The 14,873-nt window shown below is 43.7% G+C and overlaps 1 protein-coding gene across 2 annotated transcripts in view; it reads left to right on the top strand.

The window, feature by feature from the left end:
- The window catches only part of EXOC4 (exocyst complex component 4), a 371,202-nt gene that overhangs the window by 27,751 nt on the left and 328,578 nt on the right, over window positions 1-14,873 (top strand). For both annotated transcript variants that reach the window (XM_058805259.1, XM_058805260.1), the window contains exon 3: window positions 1,866-2,060. In XM_058805259.1, the coding sequence (XP_058661242.1) occupies window positions 1,866-2,060 (195 nt within the window). The remainder of the gene's footprint in view (window positions 1-1,865; window positions 2,061-14,873) is intronic.

Raw genomic sequence — 14,873 nt, forward strand, 5'->3', positions numbered from 1 at the left:
TAACCATGGAATAAACCTCTGGACATTAAACCCTCCAGCAGAATCCTCTCCTTTTTCTCTTCACCATCGCCTGAAGCTCTCCTCCTGAGGTAAACGGGGTTCCAACAAGCCTGGACTTGTTCAGTGCCCAGCTGCAACCACCAGCAAGCCAAGGTATCTCTGGGGTGATACACCGCAGTTGCTGCCCTTGGCCCAGCAGCGAGGGTCAGACTGGCCCAGGCACAATCCAACTGGTAATATTGGGAGCCTTATTCCAATACTAGACAAGCATTAATACACAGACCATTGTTCTATTTGTCCTTATGTTTCTATTTTCACATCATTTTCCTGCTGACCAATCTCATGGCTGCTGCTTAGCTCCAATCACAGTTCTGCTGTCTCTGAGCTGCCTTTTGCAGCTTTCCCAGAACCTTCTGAATTTATGGATTCCCACCTCCAGATGTGGATGGAGTTGATGATCTTTCTTGCAAGGACAGGAGCAGGAATGTCTCCTGAGATTGCTCCTGCCCCCATGGTTGTTTGCTGACCTAATTTGGCTCTCTGGAGCTGCAGTCCATTGATGAAGCAGTGCCAGGCCAGTGGAACATTTCCAATTAATGTATTGAACTGGGATTAGATGTGCAATGATCTTAGTGTGTGTTTTACTTTGCCTCTGCTTTTTAGGACACTCCTAGATGAGGGTTTTTTGTTGGCTGAGGATTTTTCTGTGCTTCTCTTTTCAGAAGGACATTTTGGAGTGCAGTATTGAAATCTCAAACTCTCCAACCTCTGCACAGAGGCTGTTATATGGAGCTGTTTTTATTTACCACTGTCCAATATTGGTCCACTGATGTGTTTTTCACATAGATTTTTTTTTCAGGTGAACAAGGTAGGAGAAAGTGCAGCTTAAGTGGGATTTGTGGAGTGCTTTAAAGGCTCATTATTTAAAAATAAATTGAAGGGCTCCTTCTGAGTGTCTCTCTTCATGTGTAATTCAGTGAGAGCTCAGCCTGAGAAAAGGTTGGGCCCCAAGTATTCATAAGTTATCACAAAACAAGAGTGGTGTGAAGGCAATGTGTGAAGCTGTGCTGCTAATTGCTTCCACATTTTAGTATGGATTGTTGATTTGCATTAAGCAGGAAAAGCTAGGTTACACTGACCTTAGCAGGGAGAATCTGAAAGCAGGGAATGCTGTGAGGTGAGAGAATGGAGCAGGAAAACTCTTGGTGTTGCCTGAATGGAGAAAAATGAGAGATTTTGCCACTTGGATGATGGCATCAGGCTCAGAACCAAACTGCATTCCAGTTTGGGTTTGTAAAGGCTTGATAAATAATGGAAATGCTGATTTGAACTCATAAATGTTCTGATTAAAACTTCCAAAAAAACCCTGGTAATGCTCAAGTTATTGGGAACATGGTTTTACTGTTAGCTGGTCTTGTTTCAGAGAGAAAAACCCACCAAATTTGAAGAAAGGAGGAGCCTGCCAAAAGATTTAATAGGCAGATGGAAAATGTTTGCAGCAGGAAAATTAGCGGTGGCTTATTTGCTTCCACAGAAAATGAGATTCTTGCTGTTTGCCAAATACTGAATTGGTTTTTGGGAAATGGCTTTGGTTGTGGTTAACAGGACCTGAGTTTCATTGGATTGTGGTGCTTCAGCTAAATTTTCACAATAAAGAACATTTCACTATGAGAGAAATGAGTTGTTAGGGTCTGTAAAGTTCCCCTCAGCCAAGACAGCACGAAGCAAATCAAATTTGGTTTTACCCTGGTGATATTTTTGGAATTCCTAATAAAGTAAATTTGGAATTCCTACTAAACCAAAGTGGGGAAGGGCTGCTCTCATTGCAGGGACAGCTGCCATTAACCCTTGCTGTGCTGCTGCAGGTGAAGGAGAACCTGCTGTCCTGCAAGATGCTGCTGCACTGCAAGCGGGACGAGCTGCGCAAGCTGTGGATCGAGGGCATCGAGCACAAGCACGTCCTGAACCTCCTGGACGAGATTGAGAACATCAAGCAGGTCCCTCAGAAGCTGGAGCAGTGCATGGCCAGCAAGCGCTACCTCAACGCCACCGACATGCTGGTACTGCTTTTTTGTCACCCTTTTTTGTCACCCTTTTTTGTCACCCTTTTTTGTCACCCTTTTTTGTCACCCTTTTTTGTCACCCTTTTTTGTCACCCTTTTTTGTCACCCTTTTTTGTCACCCTTTTTTGTCACCCTTTTTTGGCCCCACGTTTTTGGCTCCTGTTTTTATCCCCCTTCCATCCCCTTTTTGCCCCCTTTTCATCCCCCTTTTGGGCCCCCCTTTTTGCCCCCTTTCCATCCCCTCTTTGGTCCCCCCTTTTTCCCTCCCATTTTTGTCCCCCCTCTATCCCCTTTTTGCCCTCTTTCCACCCCCTTTTTGGGCCCCCGTTTTTTGGCCCTCCTTTTTGGCCCCCTTTTTGCCCCCTTTTCATCCCCTTTCTGGTCCCCCCTTTTTGTTCCCCCCCTTTTTCCCCTCACTTTTTTGTCCCCCCTCTATCCCCTTTTTGCCTTCTTTCCACCCCCTTTTTTGTCCCCCCCTTTTTTTGCCCCCCCTTCCCCCCTTTTTTCCCCCCCTTTTTCCCCCCCTTTTTCCCCCCCTTTTTCCCCCCCTTTTTCCCCCCCTTTTTCCCCCCCTTTTTCCCCCCCTTTTTCCCCCCCTTTTTCCCCCCCTTTTTCCCCCCCTTTTTCCCCCCCTTTTTCCCCCCCTTTTTCCCCCCCTTTTTCCCCCCCTTTTTCCCCCCCTTTTTCCCCCCTCCTCTTTTGTTCCCCCTTTTTCCCCCCCCTTTTTTCTCCCCCTTTTTGCCCCCTTTCCATCCCCTTTTTGCCCCTCTGCTTTTTTGCCCTCCTCTTTTTTGCCCCCCCCCTTTTTTGCCCCCCCCCTTTTTGTCCTCCATCCCCTTTTTGCCCCCTTTCCATCCCCTTTTTGCCCCTTTTCTGTCCTCTTTTCATCCTTTTTCCCCCTTTTTTGCCCCTTTTCTTGTCCCCTTTCCGTCCCCTTTTTGTCCCCCTTTTGCCCCCTTTTCCCTCCCATCTCCTCTTTTGCAGTCTCATACTTCATTTCAAAACTAATTTTCCAGACTCCTGCCTCGACCAGCATCTTTCTTAAAATCTCACCAATTATTTCAAACCCATTTTTATAATACAAGGAGCTGTCCCGTGTCCTCTTTCCTCCCCAGAATGCACTCACAACTTTGGTCATTATTCACAGGGGAGGTTCTTGCACACTTTAGGCGGCTTTGCCTCATTGTCTGCATGAGATGACAAGTCTGAAGGTTTAGGTTGAGGATTAGGAGGAATTTCTTCACAGAAAGGGTGATCAGAGGTGGGAATGAGCTGTCATGAGGGGTTTGGAGTCCCCACTCCTGGAGGTGTCCATGGAATCCTGGATGTGGCACTCAGTGGTGGGGATTTACCATAGGTTGGACTTCATCATCTCAGACATCTTTTCCACCCTTATTGGATTTGTGACTTTGTGATTTCTTTTCTGCTTACTTCCAGCTCCTGGTTCATCTCTTTTTCTCCCTTCCTTCAAGTGTTTTTTCTCTTCAGTTCCATCTCTTTTATTAGCTTGCCATGCAGTTCCAGTCTTGTCCAGTACAGTAAAATCAGGATGCCCCCAATTAAGAAATGACTGGCATCTGACTTCAGTGATTTAGAATGCTTTATTAAGCATTCTAATGCTTAATAAATAATTGCTTTATTAAACTATATTATATTACATTATACTGCACTACATTAAAGAAATGTTATACTACAAAAAATACTAAAGAAAACTTGTGACAATCAGGGCACAGCTTTTTCCAATTGGCCAAGGAAACAAAACAATCCTCAGCAAAATCTAATTGACAAATCACTTCAGGTAAACAATCTTCTTAACACATTCCACATGAGCAAAGCAACAGGAGCAGAGAATAGAAATAATAATAGTTTTTCTCTTTTTCTTTCTGTTTTTTCCTTCTTTCTCCAGGAAAAAACTTTGAGAGAGCGAATGATTTCTCTCTGTTCAGAGAATGTAAATGCCACAGTCCAGGAGTTTCCTGGACTCCTCTAATAACAATCTTTCTTTTTCTAAACTTAACAAGCACATTTCCTGACCAGGCTCCAGTCCTTCCTTTCCTGGAACTGTCTTTAGGAATTAAAAACATGAGAGGTGATTTTTCTCTTCTCTGCTCAGTGCAGTCCTGGCCTCTCCAGCAAAGACAGGTGGAGTCACTGGGTCCAGGCCAGAGGGGATTACAGGAATGGTTAAGGAGCATCTCACACATGGAGAGAGGCTGGGAGAATCCTCAGGGAGATGTTTTCCATGGTTATTATTGTTTCATGTAAGGGTGCAAAGAAAACAGGGCCATACTCTCTTTTATGGTGCCCAGGGATGGGAGAAGAGGAATGGGCACAGCCTGAAACACAAGGAATGGTTTCACCCTAAACCAGCTCTATTTTACTGTAGGGATGGTTGAAAACTTGAACAAATTCAAGCTCTACAACCCAGAGAGGTTTTGGAGTCTCCCTGTGTGGAACATTTCCAAATCCAGGCTGGACATGGCTCTGGGTGCCCGTGCTTGGGCAGGGAAGTGGATTTGATGTTCTCCACAGATCCTTTCCATCCTGAACCACAAAAAGTAGAGGCAAAGGCACTACCCCTTAAACCAGCCCTTTTTTACTGTAGAGATGGTTGAAAACTTGAACAAGTTCAAGCTCTAAAGACCCAGAGAGGTTTTGGAGTCTCCCTGTGTGGGAAATTTCCAAATCCGATCAGGACATGGCTCTGGGTGCCTGTGCTTGGGCAGGGATGTGGATTTGATGTTCTCCACAGGTCCTTTCCATCCTGAACCACGAAAAGTAGAGGCAAAGGCACTACCCCTTAAACCAGCCCTTTTTTGTTGTAGGGATGGTTGAAAACTTGAACAAGTTCAAGCTCTGAAGACCCAGAGAGGATTTGGAGTTTCCCTGTGTGGGAAATTTCCAAATCCAGGCTGGACATGGCTCTGGGTGTCTGTGCTTGGGCAGGGAAGTGGATTTGATGTTCTCCACAGGTCCTTTCCATCCTGAACCACAAAAAGTAGAAGTGCTACCTCTGTTTCTTACTCCTCTTTGCCAGTCAGTGCCTTTAAGGCCATCTTTTTATTGCTTTATTTTGTTGTTTTTTCCCCCTTCACTGCCCTTTGTTGTCTCTCTTAGCTGTGCCTGTTCACTTCTTTTCAATAAGTCATTACCCAACAGGAGAAAGAGCTGGAAATAGTCACTCTGAGCTTTAATTTCCTCCTTTTTGCTTTATTTTATTTCATCTTAAACATGACTTTGTAAACCTTACCTTGTTCCCTGTGCTGGATTTCCCACAGCTGGATGCCACTCCCATCCCAGGGCCTGTGGAACCCACCAGATTTTTGTTGTTTCTGTCCCATCCTCGTGTCTGGTTTCACTCTGCCATCACCTTCCTTTTGTTTTTCTGTTCCTCCTCTTCTCCTGTGCCAGTCCTGCTGCAGTTACAGGATTGTGGAAAGGTTTGGGTTGGAAGGGACCTGAAATTCCACCCAGTGCCACCCCTGCCATGGCAGGGACGCCTCCCACTGTCCCAGGCTGCTCCAAGCCCTGCCCAGCCTGGCCTTGAGCAGCTCCAGAAATAAAAATCAAAGTGTGGTGTTTGCCTGATATTTTCAATTGTCAGATGTGAAAAAGGAGGTGGAAATTAAGGGTGTCCAGTGTAGGTACCAAAATATGATACTCACAGTTGCCACCAGTATGTGTTGAAATGTTGGTGGTTTTTTCCACCAGTTTTCTTGGTTTGGTTGCTTTTTGGGTATTTTTTTTATTTTGGTTTTTTTTGTTGGTTTTTTTTTTGAGGGTTCTTTTTGAATTAAAAAAATCTTTTCAAAATGCCAGACAAGTAATCTATTTCCTATTTGAAATCCATGTTAGGAAGTGTAAAAAGAAAAATAACCCTGCTTAAAATTTCTCATCCATTATGCTTTAGAAATGGTTTTCAACCTGTGTATTTGATCTTTACTGCTTTGCAATATTTTGTATATGGTTATTTTAAATATAAACACTTCTGTGTGTATAAATTTGTGTGCTTGGGTAAAGTTGCCTGTGGCTATGAGGGAGAGACAGCATTAGATCTCTCTGATTTATGGAACTTCTGCAGCATTTCTGCTGCTGCTCTGTTTGGTTGGTTTTTTTTTTGTTTTCAGCAGAGCAAATATTTTCTAATAAATCAAATAGTAATGATATAAAAAGCAGCTGTTAGTCCATGAGCTTTTTTGAATATATATCAAGGAATGCAGAGAAACCTCAAGTGGAAATTGAACACTCAATTTCAGCCACTCTTTGACACTTGCAATTCTCATTTGAAGACAAATGTGCCTGTATAAAGAAACAGTAATTCACCTGCATTTGGAGCTTTTCCCTGGCCAAAAATCACTGCAGGCTCGTTGGCTTTTGCCATCTTGTGTTAACAGAGCTGTGATGTTGTAATCACTCACTGGCTGGGGATAATTCCCTTCTCCTTTGATATGATGGGGACATTATGTAAAATCATTGCTGATGTGTCAGGGAGGCACGGTGTCCATAGATCTGCCTGTCCTTTGGTTTCATCCCTCAAGGTAAAACCAGCTGCTGGTGGCTCAGGAGAGGCCCAGAGTGCTCTTCCAGCCCTGATTGATGCTGTTCCTGCAGCCCTGTGATCCAGAATCAGCCCTTTGCATCATCCCAGCCTGCTGCACCCCATCCCTGCAGCCTGCTCTTTGTATTCCACTCACATTAATTGAAGTAATTTTGCCACTGAAGCGTGTTTCAAACCTCTGCATTTAAATTGAAATTTTAATTCCCTTATTGTTTGGAGAAGAAGGCTGAGGATGGCTTGTTACAGGTTTCATTATCACTCAAAACTCTCCAGCTGCTGGTTCTAATGTGCAGTGACTGAGTAATGCAGGCAAGGATTGTTAATAAAAGACTGGCAGCTTTTCCCAGTTGGATAAACACAATGCAGAGGTACTTTGTGACAGCTTACATTTGTATGAAGTTAAATTCTTTTTTTTAAGTGACAGCTTTTTTTTCCTTTCTGATTCTGTATCCAGCCAGAGCAGCACACAAATATCTGATGTTCCTGTTGTGTGTTCCTCCAGCATCTTGATAATTTCAGGAGCACAGGTTTGCTGTCCTATAATTGCACATTACAGGGTGTCTAAAAGAACCAATTGAATTGTGAAGCTTTGGAGAATTTGGGAATGTCTGGAACAGATAAAATGCCTGTTGGAGCTGGAATGCATTTGAGTTATTTTCCATTTCTTTATGTGCCTTTTTGATGGAGTGAGTTTGTACATTTGCCTGAAATGGAGCTGCTTTTTCACGCACTGAATTCCTGACAGCAATATTCACTTTTATGGGGCACTTCAGCCATTTGTGGGTGGTTCTTGTTTAATGTAAAACAAGAAAAGGGTTCAGGGGGGACCTCCTGGCTCTGCACAGGTCCCTGCCAGGAGGGGACAGCCAGGGGGGAACAGGGACAGGAAGAAGAAATGGCCTCAGGCTGGGCCAGAGGAGCCTCAGGGGGAATTTTGGGAGAATTCCTTCATGGAAAGGGCTGTGGGGATGGAGTCCCCATCCCTGGAGGGATTTAAAGCCATGTGCAAGTGGCACTTGGGGACGTGGACCAGTGGTGGCCTTGGCAGTGCTGGGAATGATCTGAGAGCTCTTTTCCAACCTAAACCATTCCATAATTCTGTGATCGCTGCTGAGGGGAAATTGTGAGCCAGGAGGAGCTTCCTAAGGACAGTCTGCAGAGAGGGGAGTGAGGAGGGACCAGGGACACTGTCACCTCCATTGTCACATCAGGGACACTGCTGTCACTTCCCTGGGAGCCTGAGCTTGGCTGCTGGAATGAGGAATCCAAGTTCTTGCAGAGGAGAAGTTCTGGGAGTGCTCCACAGCACCAGAAACCAGAGCAGACATCAGCAGAGGCCAGGACAGGAGATGCACCCTTGCAATAAACAGTTGCATGTCCAATCTCCCCAGCACTGGGCTGTGCACTGATTATGCTCTGCATAGTAATTAATAAATTAATTAGCTCAAGATCTGTGCTGTTACTTTAATTCTTCTGATTCCGCTGTTGACACATGAGGTCCCCATAGAAAAAAGTTAATATTTGCCATTTGTTTCTATCATTCAGGAGCTGAAATGCTGAAAACAGTGAAGAAATATTGTTGAATAAAGCAATTTAAGGTCATGTCATACAATTAAATAAAAACTTCAGGCTGCTTTGGTTTTGTGTGTGGATTTGCCCTTGTGGCAGGTAATAAACACCGAAACTGCAGAAATCTCTCCATGGGGTAAGAGGGAGGATCTTTGCTATTTCCACCTGATTTTTTTTATTAGGAAGACAAAAGGAAGAATGAAGGTGGGAAGAAGGAAGGATGGAGCTTTTTGATTATTCTTCACTTCCCCCACCCCCTGTGTTCCAGAGTGAGGAATTGGTGTTTTCCTCACGGGCTCATCCTTCTCCTGTGTCTTTTCCCCAGGAAATGAAAAGCTGTCAGTATTTTGTTTCTCCAGAAGCAGGGAATGCTCCAACACCTACTTTGCTTTCTTTTCCAGTGTTAAAGACTTAAACTTTAGGTTTTTAATGTCAGGAAATTAATTATATATATATATATATATATTTGCTCTGCTTTGTGATGTGAGTAATAGCAGGAGGATTTTTTGGAGCTGATTGCTTTCTCCCTGCACATTTGGCATTTTATAAAAAAAGTGGTTTTGTGTTTTTAAAGGCAAGATGTACAACACAGCTGAGTGACTGGGTGACAGCAGGGGCAGAACAGGAAGGGCTGTTGAAAAGTGGAAATGCTGTGCAGAAATCATGGAATTCCACAATGGTTTGGGTTGGAAGGGACATTAAATCCCACCCCAGCCATGGCAGGGACACCTCCCACTGTCCCAGGCTGCTCCAGCCCCAGGGTCCAACCTTGGCCATTGCAGGGATCAGGGGCAGCCCCAGCTGCTCTGGGAATCCCTTCCCAAAATCCCACCCCAGGCTCCCTCTCCAGGGAATTCCCTCCATTCCCAGCTCTCCCAGCCTGGCATTGGATCCATCCCCACCCCGACTCCTCTCTAGGAAGGCATTTTGGGCTCTGGGGGCTTCACTGGCAATCTCAGCACTCCAGGAAGGGTCTCCCTTCCCTTTGCCATCCCCAACTTCCATAAAAATCCCTGGGGATGGATTCTGAGTGTCCCAAATCCCAGAATGGTTTGGGTGGGAAGGGCCCTTCAAGCCCATCCCATTCCAATGCCACCATCCCAGGCTGCTCCAGCCTGGCCTTGGGCACTGCAGGGATCAGGGGCAGCCCCAGCTGCTGTGGCAATGCCAGCCCAGGCAGGAATTCCTCACTGCCAAGATGCCACCCATGGCTGCCCTCTGGCAGTGGGAGCCATTCCCTGTGTGCTGTCCCTGCAGGCCTTGTCCCCAGTCCCTCTGCAGCTCTGCTGGAGCCCCTGCAGGCCCTGCAATGTGCTGGGAGCTCTCCCTGGAGCCTTCCCTGCTCCAGGGGAACATTCCCAGCTCTCCCAGCCTGACATTGGATCCATCTCCTCTCCCAGACATTCATGGGCCCAGGGGCTTCACTGGGAATCTCAGCAAACCATGAAGGGTCTCCCTTCCCTTCTCCTCTCTTTTCTCTCCCCATTTTCCATAAAAATCCCCCAGGATGGATTCTGAGTGTCCCAAATCCCAGAGCAGTTTGGGTGGGAAGGGACCTCCAAGCTCATTCCAGGGACACCTCCCCTATCCCAGGGTGCTCCAATCCTTCCTTGGCCATTGCAGGGATCAGGGGCAGCCCCAGCTGCTCTGGGGAAGAAGTGAAGGTGGCACAGGAAAAGGAGATAGAGGAGAAATTAATCAAGGCTGGGACAGCCTGGAGAAGAGTGAGGACAAGGAGCCCCACTTGCTGTGGGGAGTCAAACAAGGGCTTTAAAATAATGAAATGTTTTTGCTCTGTGTGCAAAATATTTACTCATCCCATAACAAACATCTCATTCCAGAGCAGCTGGGGCTGCCCCTGCATCCCTGCAATGTCCAAGGCCAGGCTGGAGCAGCCTGGGACAGTGGGAGGTGTCCCTGCCATGGGTGAGGTTTAACAACCCAAATTCTGATTCTGTGTCCCCCTCAACAACCTCCTCTGCATTCCACATTAATCCTCTGGAAAATCCTTTGGAGTGCCAACACCTCATTGCAAAACTGGCTGTTTGTTAGCCCTGGGCATGGCTGAGATGTAAAAATATCATTTTTATGACCTGGCTGCAGCTGCCACCTGTGGCTGTCCTCAGGATGGCACAAGGAAAACCTTTCAATTAAAAATGCCTTGTAGTGAGCAGAGTTCTTACACCTGAAGTAGCCTGGAATAATGAAATAAATAAAAAATAACAATGCAGTTCTCAGCCTGCATTTTATTTACTGCCTGCCTTTCAGCTGGAACAGGGAAAATCAATAAAAACACTTTCATTTGCTTTCTGCATTCCTGAGTGCAGCTCTGGGATTGGTGCCATGGAAGAGTTTTATATTTTGGAATTAAGTGGAAATAAGAGAGCTGGGTTTGTTTGGGATCCTGTAGAAATGAAACCTATTTAAATTTACCTGTAAAAACTCAGACCATCCTGGGTTTTTATAGGTAAATTTAAATTTTTGCTCTGCTTGAAATTCTCTTTTGAGAAGTGCAATCTCTCTCATTTCCTGTGAGGTTTCTGTTAATTGTTAATGATTGGCAAATCTGATTTCTTAAGGTGAAAGACTGATGAGGAAGAGACACCTTGTTTTTTGTTAATTTTATTAATTTTATTAAATTTTTTTGGTTAATTTTATTAATTCTATATATACCTGGGATATGTTCTGATGATTCCAAAAACCATGGAAATCATGGGCTTTGTGTGTCTGAAAGGTCTGGGGCCACACAAGGAGGATCTGAGGGTATTTGGTTTGTCCAGATTGAGTTTGATAGAATACTGATAAGTTCTTTATGCAAAAAGATTTGGGTTTTTATTCTTAGATCACTTTTCACCTCTCCTCTGTAATTTTTTCCTATTTTTTCCTTAAATTTAAAATTTTTAAAAAATATTTAAGATTTTTTTTTAATATTTAAGACTATTTTTAAATTTAATTTTTTCCTTAAATACTGCTTTTATTCTTTTTTTAATAAACTTTAAGCTAGTTTTAAACACATTAGAACATGGAATTTCCCTTAAAAACACTTTATTTTTTTTTTTCCATCGTTATCAATGACTTACTCTCACTCTTTCCTGCTGTAATTTGCATTTTTAGGGCAGTTTCTTGCATGAAGTTTTAGTACCTAAAGCTGATTTACATGGCCACGTGCTTGACCCCAGCTCTCCTCAGAGCATCACCAGGGGGCTCTTGGCTCTGCTAATAACAACCCTTCATTTCAGCTGGTAAAAGCTTCTTTAATAACAAATTTAATAAAAAATCAGGTGGAGCAGAGTTTGAATACAGAGGATGCTTTTCCAGCAATCACTGGGCTGTCCAGGAATTCTTTTTAAAATCTGGGATGTTGAAGAGAATTTTATCCCCAATAAAACATTGCAGCAACACCATGAAAAATTTGTTGAAGGGTTATGGGACACTGTAAAATAATCCAGGTTGAATAAATCTGGAGAAATAAATCTGATTGAACTGCTTTGAAAATGCAGCTTTAAAGCTGGCGGAAAGGTGTAATAAATTCAGTTTTCACTGAAGCATTTTTGAAACATTTGGGATGAAAATGGAAATGAGAAGTGAAAGGAAAAAGTCTTGGATAATTCTGCCATTTCAGCGAAGTCATTTGTCCATGCTGGTGGAGAAATTGCAGAATTTGTGTTCAGGTCCAAGTGAGCAGTTGGATAAACCTCTTTGTTTTTAGCCCCTCTCTTCCTTGAGCTCCACTTTTGGTTCCAGCACTTTGTTGCTAGAAAGACATTGATGAATTACAGGAGTGGAGGAGGAAGGGGAATGATTGATGGGTGACTGAGGCAAATGCAAAAGAATTAAATTTCTCTAGCTGGAGGAAAGGACAGCAAGTGAGGAACATAATTTTATAAATATTTAAAAGTTGGCAGAGGGAAAACAGTGTTTGGTCATTGCCATTGGAGCACTTCAGAGACATTAAAGCTGTTTGTCCTTTGTGTTAAGGTGTTTCAGCCAGGTTTGTCCAACATAACACTTCTATTTTACTTGTATATTTTTTTGTCTCCTTCCCCCCTCAGATCAGTTTGCTTGTCCCAGGATGAGCTGTTTTCCTGCAATCTGAGCACTTTTTTTGTGTGTGTGTGTGGCTCAGAATCTTCCAAAGTGATTTTCCAACCCTCTCAGCTTCAGTCATCTGTGTGAGTCCCCCCCCTTTTTGTGCTTCATTTGCTCACAAATCCTTTCATGCCATGGAGGGGAGTCACTTCAGCTCTTCCCAAAATATTGCAAAGAAAAATAATCATAATTTGCAGCTCTTTCTTTGCTTTTTTGCTTGTTGATTCTTACAAGATTTTAAAGGGTGAACAAAACTGGGAGCAATTTCTTCCCTCCCCTGAATATCCACCCAGTGCTGTCCATCAGCTCCTCACTAATCCTCATCCCCTGGGTTCCTTTGCTCCTTTTCCTGTTTTTAGGAATATCAGCAATTGTCAGGAACATCATCACTGATCTTTGGTGCTTTTCCTGTTTTCCATGATTTTACCTGAAGACTCTGCTTTAGGATCACCAGGGTGGTTTTAAAGTTTAGGATCATCTTAATAATTTCTATTCACTGATTTGTTTTGATGCTACCTCACACTGTGCTGTGGCAATTTGGTACCAGACAATTCCCAACCCCTGAATTTATTATTTTTTAAGCTTTTCTTGTATCCCAATTTTTGGCTGGCCCATCCTCAAAGGCCATCACTTTTCAGCTTCATCCTGATTCACCTTGCAACCAAAACACTGCAACAAATCTACAGATGAAACACAGCCTTGATAAAACTTGATAGCCTTGCTAAAACTTGTGTCAAGGTTGGAATTAAAAGATATTAAATCCAAAAGATATATCCAAAAGATACTGGAATTGAAAACTATTATATCCAAAAGATATTGGAATTAAAACCACAGCCTTGATAAAACTTGTCAAGGTTGGAATTAAAGGATATAAATGCAATTTAAAGCAGGTTTAATCATGTGCTTGTTAAGTGTTGCCAGCAGTGGAGGGTTTGAGGGCTTCACAAGCTTTGGGTTTTTGGAATTCTGTGATTCCTACCATTCTGTGATTCCCTGCATTGTCCATCAAAAATGTGGGGATTTTGCAGCCTTAAATTCAGGAGCTCCTTGCTTATTTCATTGCTAATAAACTTAGGAGTCACTTGGAGGTTTGAGGTGGGTAAAAATAGAGAACACAAACAAACCCTGCTGAAGAAAACATTTTCTCTCTGCTCTCCAGGTACAACTCATGGCAAACTGCTTTATTTGTTCCCCTCCCTTTTCTCAAGTTGTTTTTTCCATGCCTTTTGCTCAGTCTGTCACACTGCTGTGCCAGGCAGTGGGTGGCACAGGGATGGGTGGCAGAGGAATTTGGTGGCACCTGGGAGTGTTTCTTGCTGCTGTTCTCTCTCCCAGTGTTGGATTAAGCTCTTTTCTGACCCAGAGATGGGGCAGCTGAGAGGTGTTTTAAAAACTTTTATTCCATTTTCAGTCTCATGTGAAGAGTGAGACAATACAGATGTTATAATTCACACCATCACAATCAGAAGCCAATTATTTCCTAATTACAAGACATTGTAAGTGTTTCTTGGTCTGTATTCTTGCTGTAAATGCTTTAAATGCCGATCACCTAAAATTACCCCTGGTGGGTCCCACTGCAATGCATCTTTCACAGTTCTGTTTCTCCAAAGCTCCACTCTTATTTGCAAGGCCACCCTTTGGAACTTGTTTCCAGTTCCATTCCTCTCTCAGCAATGCCTGTCCCATTCCAGGGCATTTCTAACTCAGCATTTCCCATCTCAAAGTTTGCATACAGGTGTGAGCTCTCTGTCAGGCTTTGAGAATTCTCTACAAATCCGCTTCCCACATTTCCCCCTCTCTCTTGAAGGGAAAAAACTTCTTTGATGGCTTTATCAATCGTTGTGTACAGTGAAGTGCATAAAGCACTATCACTAATATTGTCACTGTAACAATTAATGTCATTATAACATTAAACTCAGTTTATTTAATAAGTTATTTTAGTTGTCCCATCTCTGGGTCACAAAAGGACCAACATCACAGCTCTTTGGTTCACAGGTTTGGGTGGGAAGGGACCTTAAATCCCACCCAGTGCCACCCCTGCCATGACAGGGACACCTCCCACCATCCCAGGCTGCTCCAGCCCCAGTGTCCAACCTTTCCTTGGACATTTCCAGGGACCAGGGGCTGCTCTGGGAATTCTGTTCCAGGAATTTGTGGCTCTTGTGTCTCTCTGCCCCCTGCCAAGTCCCCAAAGCTGCAGGGTGAGGACATTCCTGTTTGCAGGCTCACTCCTTATCTCCTGCAAATGGAATTCAGTGACCTGCTTGTTTAGATCTGGCTACATTTATTTCAGCTGGTTTTTAGACATTTTCCTTTCCTGTACCTTGTGAAAGTGAGTCCCTTGTAAAAGCAGCAGATCAATTCTCCTTTTAAATGTCAGCAATGTTGTATTCACCAGCGAGGCAGCTGCAACCTTCTGGGTTGTTGCTTATTTATTTACTCTTTTATTCTGAGGGTTCAGCTTTTCCCCTTTTGTCACATTGTGTTTATGTACAACGTTTTTTTTTATCTCAAATATGACCCACAACATTCTTTTCTCTAAACCTTTCTCAGTTGTGTGTTCATGTTTTCATATCTGTTGTCCAAATTCAGAA

This window comes from Ammospiza caudacuta, chromosome 5, assembly GCF_027887145.1.
Source record: "Ammospiza caudacuta isolate bAmmCau1 chromosome 5, bAmmCau1.pri, whole genome shotgun sequence".
In the NCBI taxonomy this organism is placed as follows: domain Eukaryota; kingdom Metazoa; phylum Chordata; class Aves; order Passeriformes; family Passerellidae; genus Ammospiza; species Ammospiza caudacuta.